The 20141-nt window shown below is 36.4% G+C and overlaps 1 protein-coding gene and 1 long non-coding RNA gene across 5 annotated transcripts in view; both read right to left on the bottom strand.

Annotated features, from left to right (window-relative positions):
- The window catches only part of MINDY3 (MINDY lysine 48 deubiquitinase 3), an 85787-nt gene that overhangs the window by 23651 nt on the left and 41995 nt on the right, over nt 1–20141 (bottom strand). For all 4 annotated transcript variants that reach the window (XM_054507347.2, XM_045874353.2, XM_064592012.1 and 1 more), the window contains one exon: nt 17174–17254. In XM_054507347.2, the coding sequence (XP_054363322.1) occupies nt 17174–17254 (81 nt within the window). The remainder of the gene's footprint in view (nt 1–17173; nt 17255–20141) is intronic.
- Nucleotides 297–17166, bottom strand: LOC135364500 (uncharacterized). The gene is made up of 2 exons (XR_010411702.1): nt 11239–17166; nt 297–9559 (listed from the first exon to the last, which is right to left on the bottom strand). It is a non-coding gene; the product is annotated as an uncharacterized LOC135364500 (long non-coding RNA).

Below are 20141 nucleotides of genomic sequence, written 5' to 3'. Positions count from 1 at the left end.
ATTACTATAAAAATGCAACCTGCAAAAAGTAATGACTTACACTTTTGCTTTAATCGTTGTTCAAATAAAAAGAAATAAAACTTACAATATATCTAGTTTTCAAATATTTAAGAATTAAATCCAGAGATATGATAGCAAGCAATTACACAGAAATACATTTGGTATTTATTACTTTGGTAAACCTATTATAGCAATACCTAGCCACAGATCAATAATCAAGTTTTGCATGTCCAGAAGTTTAATTTTTCTTAACTCAGAGGAAATATCTTGAAGGCAGATTTCTTTTTCCCATAAAATTCTCTATCACGACTAATTTCTTTGCATAGTAAGCAATATTACAATTTATCAAAAAAAATCACAGAATTCAATGTTATCTTAGACTCTTCACAAACCTTTGCTCCACATATTTAAACTGTTACGAAATTCTATCTGACTGATAGAAATCTAGACTCTGAGCTACAGTTGTTTTCCTCTATTCGTAGCGTTGGCCTGAGCTTTTGTCTAAAATTGTGTTCACTCATACAAACCTCATTAGAGAACAAGTTTCTAACTATCCCCTTTTACCTTCTTGAATCCTCTTTAACAAGTTATAGGATAAAACTGTTAAATACAATTTGAAATGCTATTCCTCTGTGGAAATAAATTTTTATAGTAACTTTTGGCCTAATCACCGCCCCCCTCTTTATCTTGAAGATGAAGGAACAAAGTGTAAGAATCAATTAGTGTAGTTCTTACGATGAGACGAGGTGCTTCAGTTTGTATGGAAATAGAAGTCAAATGGAAACGGGAAAACAACAGATGCAAGCCCTTACACATATTTCACATAATAAAGTTAAAAAGTGCTATTTTATAACACAGTAAAATTTGGGAATGTACAATTCTTTCCCATTTACTATCCCTTGATAGCAACTTTTAGGGTCTCCTTTCCCTGCACTTTCAATATTACTTTGCAGATAACTGCATGTCAAGTGGCATGTTTTCATCTGGCCTTTCAAACCCTTTCTGATTTTATCACCCAGTCCTTCATTGCTGGATACTTGGACAATGTCTGATCTTTCGCTGTGATAAACACAGCCGCACCAAATAAACCTGAACATGTAATTTTCATACATGCACAGTTTTATCTGTAGGATCGAGCACCAGAGTAGGACTGCTGGGTCAAAGGAAGAATGCATTTGTAATTTGGGTTGATAATGCCAGACTCTTGGGTTATGTTTATTTAGCCTATTTAAAATAGTATTTCTTAAACATTCTTTCCTTTTTATAATACATCACCAGTACGGCCTTAGCCCTATAATTAACTTCGTATTGACGCTAGGATTGCCATGTTGTCAGCTCTCTGATTTAGGGAGCAATTACTAACACTGGGGCTATTATTATGATCCCCTAGCTACTTTTATCACTTCCAACTGTAATTACAAAAGTTGCTCCATGTAGTTCACTGTAAGCTTTAGTTTTCTTAACTATTTCCAACCCCACTTCTTTTCGATTCTTCCCTTTAGCATGGCTGTTGGAATTTGGGGATTTGTCACTAAAATTCTGGATGAGGAGAAGGTAGAGCTGCAGATGAGATTTTACCCAAGGGTAAACTTATACTGGCCCAAGATGAGGATACATTCTTTCTATTAACCATCTGCTGCATTTCAACCTTTGTTATTAGTAAGTGATGAGGAAAAGCTTAAAATGGGTGTTAAAACAGGACTTTGAATTATCTAAATAAAGGGAAAGGAAATACTGTTTTTCTCGGTCACAAAAGAAAATCTTTTCAGGGGAAGAGGGGGCAAAGAATACAGCTGAAGTATTACTTTAATATTCTTACAAAATGAAATTTTGGGAAATTACTGTTGAGCTAACGAGGAAGAGTCCAGTGTTAGCCACAGAAAAAGGCTTACATCAAATTCTCTGGCATTAAATATGTCAGAAAATGCAGGTGCGTGAAAGAACTGAAAGTGAACTACCTGATGCCTTATCTCTAAGCTCTAAGTGCAATAAATAAAAAAATATGCTAACGTAGAGAAGAATTAAAACAGATTTAATGAAATGTTCACTGCATATCGCTTACCTCTGGTTATGAACATAAAAAAAAACTTAGGCTTTAGAAAATGTATTATTCTTGTTTGAACAGGCTATATATGCTGGCCTGATCTAGAAGATCATTTGAAGCTTGGGCACAACTCCCAGTGTACTCTGGTTTAACAAATGTTCATTTAGAACATTTGGGGGCTGGCGTACTTTTTCTGTAATGGGCCAGAGAGTAAATAGGGCCATATGATCTCAGCAGCAAGACAATACAATAATACATAAATAAGCATGGATGTGTTCCAGTAAATTATTTTACAAAACTAGCTGGTGGCTTCGTCTGGCCTGTGGGCCAGTCTGCTGCCCCACGCTGTAGAGAATATATTATTTCCCCAAGTGCACTGGCACTTATATTCAACATCCTTCTTTCTGACACATCTGGGAATACAAAGGTGTCCCTTAACAAGTTTTACGAAGAAGATACTTTGCTCTCAGCTCAAAAGAGGGTAGGGAATCCTAGCTGGAAGGAATTAGCAGAGCTGTGGGTGGGGGACTAGAACTGTGAGAAAAGCCGCAGTGAGGAAGGGAAATCAGCCTTGATGAAAGAATGAGTCTGATTGTGAACACCAGGGATTAGGAGGTGACGGTTATGTATCCAAATAGAGCACATGGAGTTCTCCTAATGCTGAGCACACTACGAACACTCCATGCCTGCCAACTGCAAGATGCTCATAGGCCAGTGGGAGCAGGACCTGAGCACTGGAGGAGGCCAGGGCTGGAGAACCTACGAGGTGAGACACAGAAACGGAGGACAGATTACTTTAAAGATGTCAGAATGGAGGACTGCAGAAAGGAACTGTGGTTGAAGTTCAGAAGTGTAAAATAAGTAGCTCCAAACCCTGGATGTGAGCAAACAACCCAGATGTGAACTACCTCAAGAGAAATTCCTTTTCTCCTCCCAAAATAAAACCCAATGGCACTGGTCAGGTTCCACATAATGAACCCAGCAACTGTAATGGTGATTACTAATAAAGTAAATTACGTCATGATCTTTTTTTAAATCTTGTTTTGCTCCTTTTGTCTCAATGATATACTAATAGCTAACTGGCTAAACTCCTTAGAAATTAACTGTTTTTAATCATACCACTCATTTTAGGATGTGTTTATGCTAGAGGGACAAAAGAAAAGGAAAAGCACCCCCCAATATTAAATTCCAATGAAAACATTCCAAAAGTTTTCATCCACAAATCAAAGCCAGTATAGTCTTCCCAACTGATTACTGGCTTGCCTATTTTGACTGTTTACAACGCTTTTAGATTATCATAGAAAATGATGTTTTGTTAAAGGTTGTTTAAGTTTATGTAATGTTTAAATGTTTATGGATGAAATCTGGGGAAGTTATAAAACTACCTATTCCCATTAAAGTGTTCCATGTTGAACACTTTAACTTTCCAATTTGATTTAAAATGACAAATACCAACACTAATTTTGGCCAATTTATTTAACTTAAAGACTTCTGAACAAGGTTCCTGGTTTAAGGATCTTGAACAGAATGATCCATGTGGTGAATCTGGTAATATATTAAATGTCAAATGTATTTCATACTTGCATGGCACGTTTGAATGGGAAGTAAAGAATTCATTCAACTGAGAAAGTGTCCTTTATAATCTTAAGACAAAATATTTTAGTGAGGGATACAACTGCTCTATTTTTGTCGCTGACCATAAAGGATGAAGTTAAAGAGAACTCTCAGTAACAGTTGTAGTGTGAGGAATAATGCGAGAACTTTACCTTTCAGGTTTCCATTTCTAGGACTTCATATAGCAATAGCTTTTATATATTTAATACATTTTTTTGCATACAACTACGCACACACCCACAATGTTCTGAATACTGGCTGGCAAGCCTGTTAAATGGTAAAGACCTAGGTTGTATGTTTATGGTCACAATCTAATGGAAAAGAGAAAAATATGCTACTATATGCTTATGTTGATGAACAGTATTGAGAAAATTACCTCCTAAAATAAAATCCAAACATACATCAACCCCCTGCCCTCTGAAAACCACTGAGTTATAAACAGAGTTTCTAATGATGTAATTCCAAGTTATCCAAGTCAACAAGGCTAGCTGTAAGCATTTTCTTTTCTTTATCCTAGCTTTATTAAGCAGAACAAAATTTCCATGGGTATTGCATCTGAAACTCTTTTAGGTACCTCCACTGGGAAAAGATACTAAACCTAATAGTTATTAGTGTTTTAGTTATCTAAACTCTGATTTACCATCAACATTATTTTTACTCTAAAAGTAGTTCTCTACTTGGTCAAATATCATCAGATACTTTTATCAGAGGAATGTCAGAACAAACAATTTCAATTTAGCCAATTTACTGGCCAACAGGGATTGCTAAACAATATAGCTTTTTAAAATTATCTAGCTCCAACCAACTTTCCTTAACTGACAAAGTGCTATAGAAGAGAAGGGGAAAAAGAAAGCCAAGCTGTAATGGGACTATCTAATATCCTATAGTCATGAAACAAGTATCTCTTTTTCATGTAGTTCTGTCTGCACTATTCCTCTAATTATTCGCTGTTCACCATAAACCTTTTAAAATGTTGTAACATTAGCTATCCTTCTAAACACCTACTGAAATATAAGGCAGGCCTGTGTTCAGTTCGTTGGCTAGGTATAAGTAGCTCATGACTGAAAAAAGGTCTTATTTAAAGTTTATTCATTATACCTTTCATCATTATCAAGATAAATCTCCTAAGTAATCAAAGAACCTGTGAGAGTTTTACCTAACTTCAGGAATGATCACACACATATAACATTTTAGCTCGCAGACATTTCATAGTGCCACAAAGAGCTCTTCAAAAGAAAAAAGTTAACTGGTACCTAATTTCCCTTTAAGCTTTAAGTAATGTTTCGCTTTAAAGTCACTTTATATTTCATATTGACTCACACTCACTAACTACATTTCTGGAAATATTTTGGGAATCACTACGAAACCAATTTTAAATCAATTACCAAATGCTCTCAAGTACATCATACTCTTCAGTGCAAATGTCAGAAACAATTCAGGTAGTGCCACGTCAACTGAAAGTAGCTAGGACAGTGGACTTTTTCCTTATTCTTCCATTACTTCTCCCAAAATGGGCAAAAGCCCCTGGCTCTCTCCACAACAGCCCGTTGCTGTGTAGTGCTGATCTGTGTTGCATTAGCAGAGAAGTCAGGGAAGGAACATAAAGAAAAGCCCTTCAAGATTCTTTCTCCAAAAAAAAACCACTCTAAATGTACAAGCAGAAATACGGCAGTAGGAGGAAATCTCCAATGGACATGATTAGAATCATTACTATTATTAATACTAATGAACGGGCTTCTTTTTCTCCCTATTGTCGTAACTATACAACTCACCTTAATAATCCTAGCCTTTCTCAACTGGTTTCTGCCAAAGAATTCATCCCTAAGGCCTAACGCTTTGAGTAATGACTCTGCTGGGTTATCTATAATCATTTTCTGTGTTCTCTTGCTTATGTGAAGAAGCAGGTGAAGAAGCTGTTAGCCTTTCAACTACTGAATTTCATGAAGAGAACAGCTAACCTAAGCCATTCCTCTCTCCGCACATGAATACCTACATAATTCAAGAAAACCTCTTTTCCGACTTCTTTAAATGGTTTAAGTTAATATTCAATGATCACTTGGATAAAAAATCAGAAAATTCCTCCTTATTTCTAAGTAAAGACTCTATCATTTGAATCGTTTTAAATTCAGTTAAAACACCTGGACACAGAGTAACTTATGGTGCTAGGTGGTATTGTTGTTCTCAATTTCTTGCATCTCCCAGCCTTGTAAGAGGATTATTTATCAAGGCCTGTGGCTATGGGCTGTGAAGTACCTCTCTGGGAGGGGTCTACTTCCTACCCTCACTGACATAGGTTTGGCCAGGTGACTTCTTTTGGCCAGAGCAATATAAGCAAAAGTGACATTCTGCTAGCTCCTAGAAGCTTGAAGTGCCCACCTGTGGCTTTGCCAAGTGTCTTTCTCTTTTCCCTCTACCAGGAGAATTGCACATTTCTGACAGGCTGCACCTTCAGTCCAGATCTTAGAATGAAGAAGGCACATGGAACACACCTGCAGCCACCATGTAAACTAAGAGAGAAATAAGCTCTGGTGTGTGTTTGGGGAGAAGGGGTATGGTGGGAGCAGTGTACCCAGTATAGGCAAATATGGGGTGCACTGTCTGTAGAGGATTTAAATATAACAAAACTCACCTTATTGAAATGCTTTCATAATCACCAACACATGCAGGGAAATCTAAATAATTCTAGTGGTCTAATATCCCTCCTGCCTGGGATGGACTGCTCTCATTGCCGCCTTCTTTTTTTTTTTTTTTTTTTAATATTTTATTTATTTATTTGAGAGAGCAAGAATGAGAGAGAGAGAGAGAGAGAGAGCACATGAGAGGGGGGAGGGTCAGAGGGAGAAGCAGACTCCCTGCCGAGCAGGGAGCCCGATGCGGGACTCGATCCAGGCACTCCAGGATCATGACCTGAGCCGAAGGCAGTCGCTTAACCAACTGAGCCACCCAGGTGCCCGCCTCCTTCTTGAATATGGAATAAATCACTGGAATTTCAGGGTTGTTACTTCAAGAAACTGGCAAAAGGAATTAAAATCTCATATTCTGGCTGGGGCTTTATTTTGCTTGCGCCACATGTACATTTGCTCTTCCTGTTCATAGTTGGCCTACCTCTTCCTCTTGTCTTTCCCTTCATGTATACCCTCTGACATTGATTGTAATACTGTAAGCTGCATAAAGGGGAATCTCCACATATATAGACTTTCTACGTTTCATATGAAAATGAATGCCTACGAAGATTACACTGTAGTCCATATAACACTATGTAATTTAAGCTTGGCAGGCTTGCATTAGTTATCAATGCAAAGTAAGGGACAACCCTGACCATACACCCTTCCCTCGCCCACAAATCCTTCCCTTTATATTATTTGAAACAGGGTTTGACTATGAAAAATAGTCACAATATTCAAATTTCTAATACTCTTAAGTTTTATCAGAGCTTTACGGAAAAGTTCTACTTGTTCGTTACGAAGGTTATTCTACTTTCATGTACATGCTTTACATTCATGCCTTGGAAATTCACATTAAGCCTTCCATATCAAGCTAAGCATGCAGACACAGTAGGGTGAAGATGGTCTGGGAATAAAGGATTATTCCAGCTGGTCCCATATCTGATCCCAACCTTTGCTTCCTTCTTAGTCTTCTAGCACAACCAGTATGGTTCAGCCATACCAAACCAATTACTATTCCCCAAATACAGCATGGACTGTCACATCCCCCATCTCGTCCTTTCGCTTTATCTTTTCTCCAAGCCTAGAATATTGCCCTTACTTCATATTAAGTCAAAAACTTATCATGTCCTTTAATTCAAGTATCATATCCTGTGCACTCACCTCTGCCCTCTTCCAGTCTCTATTCCACCCTTGTGTAATTATTTGTTTTTTGTTATCCTAAGGGACAGAAAAAGTGAAAGGCTACGGCGCTCACTAGTATATAACTCTGGAGAGGTTATTTTTCACTGGCCCCAGGCTAGAAAATGTAGATGAGAAACGGTACTTACCTCACAGGGGTGCCCTGAGGACTAAATGAGGAATGCATGCAAGATGGTTAGCATAATGCCTGACACAGGCGCCGCTCAGTAAACGGAAACAGAAAATTACTACACCGCATCATTCATCTTTGCACTTCAAGAGGACTTAGTACAATGCCTAATGGTAGCTATACTGGGTCCTGTGGTAAAACAGGTAAAGCGCAGTTCACATCAGTGATCACAAGGAGGTAAAAAGCTGGAAGAAATTTTAGGGGCAACAAGGGAGTAAGAGAAGCAGGAGTCAAAACACAAAAGACATCAAGGCTGGACCATGAATAATGAGCAGGATTTTGGTCACATTCTGGGCAGAGGGTGACATATATAAAAACACAGAGAAATAAAATCACAAACTTGCTAACACTATCATACATTATATACATTAAGACCTTTTGCTCTATTCTGCTAGCCAGTGTATCTACTGCAATTATTTCCATCAATTATAGACAGACACCTAGAGATGTCAACCTATCAACACCGATTCTAATTAAAACTCATGACAGAACACCTACTGTAGGCCTTTTTATCAATGATATTTTACCTTGTTTGGATAATTATATGACTACTGTCACAAAAAAATATTAGAAACAAATTGAAAGGGAAAGAGGGATGGCCTTCAGTCAGCAGGCTGACATGACTGACATGATTAACAAGCAAAATCCTAAAAATAAAAACCAGACACAGAAACGGCTGCCTAAGGGCATTCAGAGTAGTATGAAAGAGAAGGTAAGAGCAATTTGTCACTTTAAGGAGGCAAGAATATTTATAATATATTTTGAAACATCTCTGATAAAAACAGTTAAAAATAAAATTTATGACGGCTCAAATCCTTGGCATAACCCTACAGATAGCTGATGAGGGTTAGCTCCAAAGTGTGCTAAGCAGTTAGCAGTCTGTGGTTAAAAATTCACAGTTTTTCAATAATTTAAATAAATGAAAATTGTTAATTTATGTAGACTTCTACCCAAACTTTCCAAGTCGTTCAAATACCAGATGCTATTCTTACGTTAGAGGATAGGTGTTAGAAGCACACATGACAAGTTATGACTTTAACTATAAAAATAAATACTTTAGGTCTCAAATCCATTTCTTTTCTATAGTAGAGAAGGCATGACATTGAAACATAAGCACAGACTCACAAATCTACTTAAGATAAATGGATGGGGTGACTAACTACATTAATATAGCAAACTGCAACATTCTACATGTTACAGAATGCCCACCTGTGAATTTAACCTGCCTTCCACGTTCCACGACTTTGACCCAACAAGGAAAGACACACAGAGCCTGAATTTTCTTTATAACAAAGTCTCTAAAGCATTGTTTCACTTTTTCTTAAAATTGTGTTTATGACATGTAGAGAAATGTATTAATGGTCAAGTAGGGCTGTCCAGTTTTTAAACAGATAAAAAAAGAAACCTAACACTTAATCACAGTAGTCTTCCTAACGTTACATCCAAGGATGAACACACAAAAGGAGCTTGCCCTGGAGAAAAAATTCTAAACAGACTCCCAGTAACAGATACCACCATAAGAGTAGTCAGCTCATGCAGGAACAGTTACATGTTTTGTTCCTCCTTCGCATTCAGTTCAGTTTCTTTATATATTCTGAGTTTCAACAGTCATGTGTTTTCATCTTATGTGTTCTTACCTAAAAGGAAAACTGCTTTATCACAGCAAAGGTCAAAGGTGATACTCTGCACACACACACAGTCCTTTTTATAACCATAAAAGAGAACAAAAAGAGATGTAAAACTCATCCCTCCAACTTCAAAAGACAGTATGAAATGGATTACCAGGGAAATTAGTCACCGATCTTCCGAAGATGAAACTAGATGTTACATAGGTGAGTTCCAGCTATTTTTATATTGAACCAGCAGCTGTCATCCCACATTGAGATTGAAATGCACAATAAAAACAAAAACAACAAATTTATTTTGTCTACTTTATACACATATAATTCTAACAAAATCAAAAGTGTATTTTCAAACATAAAGCCCTCATCTTCAATTTGCTCTAAACATTAATTTCATAATTAGTTCCAATTCACGAGGGAATAATGAAAATGACCCAAATAATTTAATCTTAAAACCAAAATATAAAAAAAGGAAGACAAAAAATCAAAGGGAAAATTGATGGTTAGAGAGAAGAAAAAGGTAAGTAGACAACTGCCCAAATATTCTGTCAGGTGATATTTGGGCATTTAAAGTATATATGTTTCAGTAGGAAAAGACCTGACTCCTAAAAGATTATTTAAAAATGTTACACAGACTATTTTAACAATAAGAGCTATTTTTTTTTTTAATTAAGGGAAATGATTCAAAAAAGATAAGTTTAAAAATATAGGTTCTGTATTCAAGCATCTACTACTCAAAATCATTTCTTTTACCTGTGCAGTAAGTTCTTAAGTTTTCAATTTATCAAAAGTACCATGGTACTTGAATTAAAAATAAAAGTAGCATGGTACGATGACTTTTAACATACTACCCATACCTATAAGGCACACTCTCTCACAATGTACCGATCTGAAAATTTTATTCTGTCATGGCTCAAATGATTTGCTTGGAGAATTCTCCACCCTACTTAATGGAAATTAAGTTTCCTTCTTTGAAGAAGTCCATTTTCACCCACATCCTCTTATTACACAGTTCTGTGGGACCCCTGCTGCTTGATGAATCTGAGTTCCTATGCGATCCCTGCAGTTAATATTGAGGAGCAATAGCACATAACCTATAAAAGTCCCACTTATACAGGATGGCTTCTATGTATGTTTTGCAACCACATCCTCTAAGATACATCAAAGAGTACAATATCATATTTGTTGTTTCCAAGATACAGAGGTTTAATAAGAAGAAAGATCACTTTGTCTAAGTCAGATGGAAGAGTAAGGATTTATAAAATGTGGCAGATAGTTAAATTTAAAAACTTAAAGGAGATAAAAAAGATGGTTATAATCTGAAGTTTTAGCTGCTCATAAAAAGTCAATTATTAAATTTACTTTTACCATTGATTTTCAAATAAGATTGAATTGTGAAAAATCTCTACCTACCCTACAAAATGTGTTGAATGATCTCCATGGGTCAGGAAGAGGGTTCCAATAAAATAAAAAAGTTATTTTTTTATTTTGGGCCACTGGACATCTCAAATATCTGGGTAACTTTATTAAGTAAACAGTTTGGCACTCAAATTTAAAATCACAAACTTTACACCTCTTTTAAAATAAACTATAAACTTATTTTACTGAATAGGAACAATTTTCTTACCCATCCTCAAACCATGAACAGAAATTTTAAATATGATAGAGTATATGTGACAATGCTTATTTATAAATACTCATCAAAGTTGTTTTTATTCACTAATCTGGAGAAAGAATCTGTATGTGTATTCAAGTTGATAAGGCAGAAGAGCAAAAGCGAGTTCTTCTGTTTTAGTCTCCGTATAGATATTGAATACATTAACTGTTATTTCTTGATTTATAAGCTTAGAGATCTATTGAATTCTTACGATCAAAGACAACTTAGTATTCCTAAGTCCCCATCTCTCCCCCTTATTCACATACCAACATGGTTATATCACAGTTTTTGCTGAGAAAAATCTTCAGTGTTTTCTGGAATTCATTTGTTCAACAAAAATTTACTGAGCACCAACACTGTGTCTGGCACTGTTCTAGGCAGTGGAAAACAGCAGGAGATGAGACAAAAATCCTGCCTTCAGAGAAAGACAGATATATAAAACAAATATATGGTATGCACCTAAAACCAGAATATATTAAAAACTCTTAAAATTCAATAACAGAAAAACCAACAACCCAATTCAAAAATAGGCAAAGGACTTGAATAAACATTTCTCCAAAGAATATATACAAATGGCCAAAAAGTATATTAAATAAATGATGAACATCATTAGTCACTAATTAGGGAAATGCAAATCAAAATTACAATGACCACTTAACACTCACTAGGATGGTTATAATAATAATAAAAAGGAAAGAGGAAAATAACAAGTGTTGGAACCCTTGTATATTGCTGATGTGAATGTAAAATGGTGTAGCTGCTGTGGAAACAGTTTCCCAAAAAGCTAAACATAGAATTGTCATATGACCCAGCAATTCCAGTTCTAAATATTTACCAAAAAGAATTGAAAACAGGGACTCAAACAAGTGCTTGTAGAGAAACATTCGCATTATTCACGCTAGCCAAAGGTGGAAGCAGACCAAATGTCCACTGAGCAGATAACTGAATTGTGTTCTGTGCATACACCAGAGTATCGTTCAGCCACAAAAGGGACTGAAGTAGTGATAATAACGTGCTGCAAAGAGGACGGACCTCAAAAACATTACACTCAATGGAAGAATCCCCAACAAAAGGTCACATGTTGTAGGATTCCTTTTATAGGAAATATCCACGATAGGTAAATTCATAGAGATTGAAAGCAAATTGGTGGTTACTGGGGTTCTGGAGAGAAGGAATGCTTAATGGATATGGGGTTTTACTTTGGAGTGATGGAAATGTTTTGGAACTAGTTACAGGTGGTGGTCGCACAACACCCTGAATGTACTGAATGCCACTAAATTGTTCACTTGAAAATGGTTAATTTTGTTATGTGAATTTCACCTCAATTAAAATATACCTATATCTGTGAGAATGTTAATGAAAAGGTGGGGGGAGTAAGGGGTTGACCTCTTAGAAAAGGTAACCAGGGAAGGTTTACTAAGGAGGTGACTTTTGAATACAGACCTGAAGGAAGAAAAGAATCCTGTATATAGACACCTGAGGCAGGACCATTTTAGGCGAAGGGAACAGCACGTGCAAAGGGCTTGCATCATTCCTGACTTAGAGGAAAGATCAGCGTGGCCAAGCAAGACAGGAAGGGGAGTAGTAGGAAATGTGATTAGAAAGGCAATCAGATGAGGTGAGGTAGGGCCTACTAAGTTATTCTAAGGACTTTGGCTTTTATGCTTAATGAAGGGGAACCAATGTAGGGTTTCGAGCATAAGAGTAACATGAAGTGACTTACATTTTAACAGGGCCATTTTAGTTGCTGAATTGAGAAGATACTATAGCTCCTCAAAGGGCAACAGCATAGTCCTCAGTTAGGAAGCTACTGCCAACGATCTAGGGGAGAGATTTCTCCAATTTGTCTTTCAATTCTTTCAGTAACTTTTCAGTTTCTAGTTTGTCTGTCAAATGTTCTTTCCTCATAGCCTCCAGAATTTCATGGATATAATAACTTCTCTTACAGTTTTTGGTTTTTTGAAGTTTTCTTCTGAGCCCTATACTGTCCTATACTATCTCCATTCTTTCTTTTTTTTTTTTTAATTTATTTTATTGAGTTCCTTTCCCCCTATTAAGTTTTTTTATTATGTTATATTACCATACATTACATCATTAGTTTTTGATGTAGTGTTCCATGATTCATTGTTCACCCAGTGCTCCATGCAGTACGTGCCCTCTTTAATACCCATCACCAGGCTAACCCATCCACGTACTCCCCCTATTGCTTTGATTTCTGTTTTTCATGTAAGCATTCCAAGCATTGCCCATGTGGGTGGGGCTTGTAAACCGCACTGTGGGGTTATGTGGCTGGGCCATTTTGTTGAGATACCCCAAACTACAGTGTCTCAGTCTTTACTCTTGACTGGGTCAACGAGCCCAATGAAAAATTGCTTTAATCATGAGTGGGTACATTCAACAAGAGCAAAGCTGCTGAGCTCTTTCTGAGACTCTACGATTAATCATTAAAAACACTCATCTCATTAGCTTTCTCTAACTCTCATCTATCCAATCCAATCTGTCACCAAGTCCTGTCAGTTTACCACAGGAATGGATCTCTCAAATTTATGTACTTCCATTAATGTCTACCATCATTACCCTGGCCAAACCACATCCCCTGCTTACCTAGAATACTACAAAAGTCTTCTTTACCCACTCCCTAGGTTATCCTTCAGGATGTCTGTTTTCCACAATCAGCCATAGTCATCTCCAAAATGCAAATTTAATCCTGTTTCTTTCCTTCCTATTTCCCCCAAAACTATTCCCACAACCGATTTTTGCTGTCATTACTCTTTGAACAGAGTCTTTCTAGTCAAAGACCTGTTTTTGCTTCTGTACCCTCATCTTACACCTTGCCCCTCGAATCCTCAGTGCTCCCGCTCTTCTCTTCCAGTTTGTTCCCACCATAGTCCTTGGCTCCTATTTCTTGTCTAGGGAAGGCTTTTTTCCCTCTTCCCATAATTTCATCTTACTAATGCCTTGATGCTCATTATAGACATCAGTTCTTCAAGGAAACATTCCTAATCTTCCAAAACTAAGATACATTCTTAAGAGTTTTATAGACCTGTACTTTGTCAGCCCTCATCATAGTTATAATTTTATAGCTTTATAAGTGATTCTTTGATGAATGCCTCCCCCATTAGAATGTATACCTCCTTAAGAACAGAAGCACATCTATTTTTGCTCACCACTGTCTTCACAGCACCTGGCATAATGCCAGGCACATACTATACGCCCAGTAAATTTCTGACAAATGAATATACACACGAAGGAGGACAGTTGCAACTACCATCACCTCCGGTGTGTCACATCAAGAATTGCACTGCTTTCCAAAAGCATTTTAAAATGTTAAATTACAGAACGCTTTGAAAATTGTGACCTTTAAACATGCTTTTTTACTTAATCATAATCAGCACAAAGAGATCATCACATGAAATACATATCCATACAAACATATCAGTTTTACAGAAAAAGACCTCAGCATTTACATTATGCTCCTGTTTGTTGCAGGCCATGGAACATAAAGTGAGAGAATCCCCCAAAAGAAATAAACCCAAACTCAAAAATAAATAAGAAAAACAAACCTCTAGACTACTTTTTGAGTAACAAAAACAAGGCCAAAATTACTTGGTCAAATATAGAAATATCAAAGAATGATCAAATAATAGGTCTTATAATGTAAAGAACAGCACAATTTACGTATTTTCTATCTGACGAAGACTACATAAATACTACTTTATTTAAAAAAATTTTAAACTGGACCTAATAAATGTTATGAAGCATTACTGATCTCATTCACTACTTATGTGATCTCCCAGCTTTTATCTCAAAGGGAAAAATTCTTTATTTGCAACTCTTTTTAAAGAACCATGTTCAAACAGTCTAAATTCAGTTGTTTTAAAATACACTGAAGAGGAAGTACTCATGCTTTTAAGAAGCTTCAGAATGAGTCATGAAAAAATATTTTTAGAAGATATAAATATCACTGGAACCCAAGTACGGAAAATTTATGCACAGGCTTTATTCATTGAACTAATGAATCCCTACACTATGTGCCAGACTATGTACCAGATCCAGAGATACAAAGGTAAGTACCAAAACAATTAGTATAAAGTCAAGACTTCTAAAAGAGAAAAAAGGTACTTGATATATGTGATTCTTATTATATAGTTGAAGACCCTAAATAGTTGAAGACCCTAAAATCTTACCATAAAATTCTTTCTAATCACTTTCTGCGTTTGTGCATTTTCCAATCAGGATTATCGGTAGCTCCAGGGATGCAAGTAAATGGAGATTTGAAAATGTTGTCTGACTTAGGAGGCGTACACGGAGCTTGTTCTGTGAGACAGGGGTTTTTCTCTCTATGCACGTCACATCTCTCATTCAACGTTTTGTTGCACGTGGTTGAGGTCTGTGATTAAGATGAGTGAGAGGGTCCCTGCCCTACACAAGGCTCTCTGGACACACAAAAAAAGGTATGGGAAGTAGGAACTATGCACTGTGTGATAAATGCAATTGCACAACAGATCAAATGCTATGGAAACAACGAAGAACACCAAGCAGGTGGGTAGAAAGTGTATGTTTCATAGAAAAGAAGGTATCTATCAAAAGACCTAACAGATGCTAAAATACAAAATGCCTGGGTATGTGTATAGCTCAGTTGACACTGTTCCTTCCATTAACCTTCTGTAAAATCTCTTCTGATACTTAACAACAAATTCATTTCTTAAATATCAATCATAAAATTTAAGATTTAAAATATTTTCATCTCATTATGTTTTATATATGAAACTTATATTGTTTCATAGAATTTATTAGCTTTCCTGTGCTAAAAAAATGGGGCTGGAGATAAAAATAATAATTGGCTTGAAACTACATTTTTGCATGTAAATTGGAACTGATTTTCTTTTCTGGAAATTTAGAACACTTGACACAAAATTTAGTCACTGATGAAATCTTCCCTCTGGAATTCAAAGTTGTTTAGTTTTTATAGTTTACATTATGTTTTTAACTTCTTTTCTAAAACAGCAAAAGCTTTCAGACTAAATTTAACTTAGTACTTTTACTACTGTAGTTCTGTCGAAGTCTGTACTTTTTGAGTTATATTTTATAGCTTTTTATGTTTAAGGTAAGTACGTGTCTTGCTCTAAATCCACTCACTAGATTTTGGCAGCACATTAAAAGTAACCCAGTAATAAGTGAGGAAACAGATCCCCACAACTTAGCACGTCAGCTCACTCTTTGGTATAATTTATATGAGTCATACTTCTTTCAGACTAGTAAAATTACACTAACAAGTACAATCTAAAAAAGCACATGGGGTAATCAGCAAAGTCCTCTAGACATAAGGAACCTCAAAATAAACAATTCTGTATTTTCTCCCTTTACTCCAACATCAGCAACTCCATGTTCAATAAATGCAGAATAATGACGATGGCAGTGAGGATGATGATGGCAACAGCCAAAATTTCCCGGGCACTTAACTCACATTAGGTAATGCTAAACATTTTATATTTAAACCTGACGACAAATCTAAGAGTGAGGTATTATCAGAAACCCTTATTTTAAAGACATGGGAAAAGAGGCTGAACAACATTTGGAAGTGGGAAGGCTAGGATTCAAACGAAGTCTGTCTCACTCCAAAGCTCTTAACCACTCCATGTGGAGAAAGAAATACTATCATTAAAGGATGAAATTTAGAAACAGGTTTGTTTTAAGAATTTGAAAATAAACATATTCAAATGCATTTAATCTATGTCAATACTGTAACCATATATATATCAAAACTGTAGAATTTATTACATCTTAAAAGAACACTCCTATACCACTGAACTATTAATAGATTTAAAAATATTTTCCTAGATGTTATAAAATTATATTATGTAAATTAGTCTTAACCTCTCTACAGAAGAGCACTCTAAAACTTTTAGTTATTTAACAGTGATTTCTGAAAAATATTGAAAACCAAAGCTCTAAAGTTATAAAAGATAAAGAAATTATAACTAAATCATGACAGAGTTTACTGAAATAATTGTAAAATAGAGCAGTGTAACAATATTTTCTTTACTATTAATTTTTTAGATTTTGGAACAATCCACTTGTTAGTAGGAATACACTGAATTTTGCACAAAGATCCAAACTAAATATGGACTTAGATTACTCGTTGCCTGATGTCATACTTAAAAAAAAAAAAAAAAAAAAAGTCCTGCTATATAAGCATACCTTGGCAAAAAATACGGTGAGGTGAGTTTCACTGCCAACAATCCAAATAGGGAATTTTGGAGATTTCAAGTAAGAACCAACCTAGAACAAAGGTAGCAAAATAAACAAATGAAAATTTTATACTGCCTGCTGAATATTTGCCCACGAATATTAGAAGCATAACTGAAGTGTCCAATTCATACTTAAATGGAATAATGTATTGTGCCAGAATGCCTCACCCATAAAGGTCAAATGCTGAATGTAAAAATCAATGTTATAAAGACAGCCAGGGCTAAGCTTATATCATACCTTTACCTCAGAGTAACAATAATACAGATTTAACACAGCTGGAAAAACTTAGTTTAGCCCTAAGAATCATTCTCAGGTTTTACTAAAGTTGCTAAACAGAATGACCACTTCTAGATTTTCAGCTTTGTTCTCAAATCCTTAAACTACAAACTTGATGATAATTACTTTATCAGGAGAGCAATTATAAATTAACAAATGAATATACTTACGAATAAATAACGTAAAGGGAAAAAGCCTTAAGCACACCCTGTCTTCAAAGAACCAGGGCAATATGATAATCTCTCTAAAGCAAAATATATAGTCCAAAATATTTAAAAATATGAACGAATCCTGTCACTTGATTCTTCATGGTTGGAGGTAAGTTCTAAGTTCTACAATATGAAGTCTCCTTACAACGTACAAAAAGTTACACTTACAGCCTGTCTCATGGCTATATATTTAATCTATAAAAACCACAGTATCCAAAGTTTGAGAGTCTCATTTTTGTGTGTGACTGAGAAAGTTTAAAATCAAAACAAAAAAACAGACTTGGGAAATCCCATCATGTTCACATCAATCAATTCTATACTCTTATGAGGACAGAGAGTACAACTTAAAAACAACCTTACCAATCTAATTTGGTTTATTTTCTTTTCTCACACAGACTCCCTGGAATGGGGAAATGCCAAGTGGCTACCTGCAGCAAACAGGGCCATTCTTCCCTCATTAGTCAACAGCCCTGACAGGATCCCTGCTTTCAACCACCACGATGGCTCTTTGGAATTTATCTAATCATTAGGAAGTGGGAAATAGGTACTCTCTCGTATTCATGGACAGAAGCACCAGTATCTTTGTCCTATGATGGGAAGGATGAGTGGGATGTGATGGCAATGGTGAACTAGGAGAGCAGGAAGGATGATGGTTTGGGGAAAACAGAGAGTAAGAGCAAAGGACAAAGACAAAGGAAAAGCTCTGATCACAGGTTCAGAGTAGAAGGGATTTCAGAGGTGCTCAGCATAAGGCCTTCAATTTTACATCAGAAACAAATATACAGGATCAGTGCCTTGTCTGAATTCAAACAGGTAACTAGTACAGAGCGGGAATTAAAACTCAGGTTTTCTGACTCCTCATGTGGTAGCAGCCTCTTGTGGTGAAAAGTTTAGTGGTTCTTTAATTTCTCTTTTAGAAAATGTGTGTTTGTGTGTTATTTAATTAAGGTAGAAGTAAAATATGAGGATAATATATGGTAGGATCAAAAGGTAAATGAATGAACTCATTAAGTGTCTTATACTAATATAAATAAGTTAGAGTGCATAAATAGTGCAGCCCCTTTGGAAAAACAGTCTGACAGCTCCTCAGCAAGTTAAGCATGTAATTACTATATGACAAACAATTTCACTCCTGGGTATACATCCAAAAGAAATGAGAACATGTTCACAAAAAATTTATATACATGGATGTTCCTAGCAGTATTATTTATAGCAGCACAAAGCAGAAACAACCCAAATGTTCATCAGCTGATGAACAGATAAACAAAACTGATATATAATACAACAGAATATTTGGTCATAAACAGAACAAAGTACTAATACATGTTCAAACAAGAGCAAACACTGAAAACGTTAAGTGAAAAGAAGCCAGACACTAAAGGCTACAGATTATGATTCCATTTAGATGAAATGTCCAGAATAGGCAAAACCACAGAGAAATGAAGCTGCCAGAGGCTGGGGAGGAGTGGGGAAGTGACTGCTAATGGGTTTAGAGGATCTTGTGAGAGTTAAGAAAAACATTCTGAAATTAGGTAAGTGGTGATGGTTGCACAACCTTGTGAAAAACCACTGAACCGCACACTTTAAAATGGTGAGTTTTATAGTATGTGAGTTATCTATTAAAAAAAGGGCACAGAAGGGCGCCTGAGTGGCTCAGGTGGTTAAGTGTCTGCCTTCAGCTCGGGTCATGATCCCAGTGTCCTGGGATCAAGCCCCGTGTTGGGCTCCCTGCTCAGTGGGGAGTCTGCTTCTCCCTCTACCTTTGCCCCTCCCCCCCCCCCACCCTAGCACTCTCTTCTCTCTCTCCCTGAAATAAAATCTTAACAAAAAGGGGGGGGGGGGGCAGTCAAAAGCACTCATTTACCTTCTTCATTCATTTTGTGTGTGTAGACTTGCATTTGTGTTAATGAACACATATAGTCAAAATGATATGAAAATGTTGATTTCTAAAGAGCAATTTGCTATAATATTAAAAAACGGGAAATGTTCAGGTTCATAAAACTAATAACACAGTGATTTCCTTAATGTTATTCTCTAAATGTTCGGTGAAAAGTAAATGTCTACAGGTTTTCAGAGGGACATCTACAGTTACGTACAGATGAACACACCAGTGTAACACAGTTTTTCCAAAAAAGCTGTATCACACCACCCCAACCACTTCCCTTCCAGGTCTCCCACACTCCGGGCCACTCTGTATTGCCCTAAGTGCCCTGGAGCCAGGTGTCAGACAAGCAGATTTACCCCTGAACCTTAGAACTCACTGAAACTATCTAATCCACAGGGAGCCCATGAAACCTACCTAACTCCATCCCAACATCCATACCAAAGCCGCCCCCTATGGTCGCACCTCACCATTGCCCTGTCCACAGGTATAATCCCCTCGGTGGCCCTGTCTGGTAGCCCTCCCTTGTTTGGAAGTGAAAGTAACGGAG

This window comes from Mirounga angustirostris, unplaced genomic scaffold (assembly GCF_029215605.1).
Source record: "Mirounga angustirostris isolate CCGP_5_RB_7025 unplaced genomic scaffold, mMirAng1.0.hap1 SCAF_5, whole genome shotgun sequence".
NCBI classification, from domain to species: domain Eukaryota; kingdom Metazoa; phylum Chordata; class Mammalia; order Carnivora; family Phocidae; genus Mirounga; species Mirounga angustirostris.
Note: the sequence above shows the minus strand (reverse complement) of the source record. Positions and strands in the feature narration are given on the sequence as shown.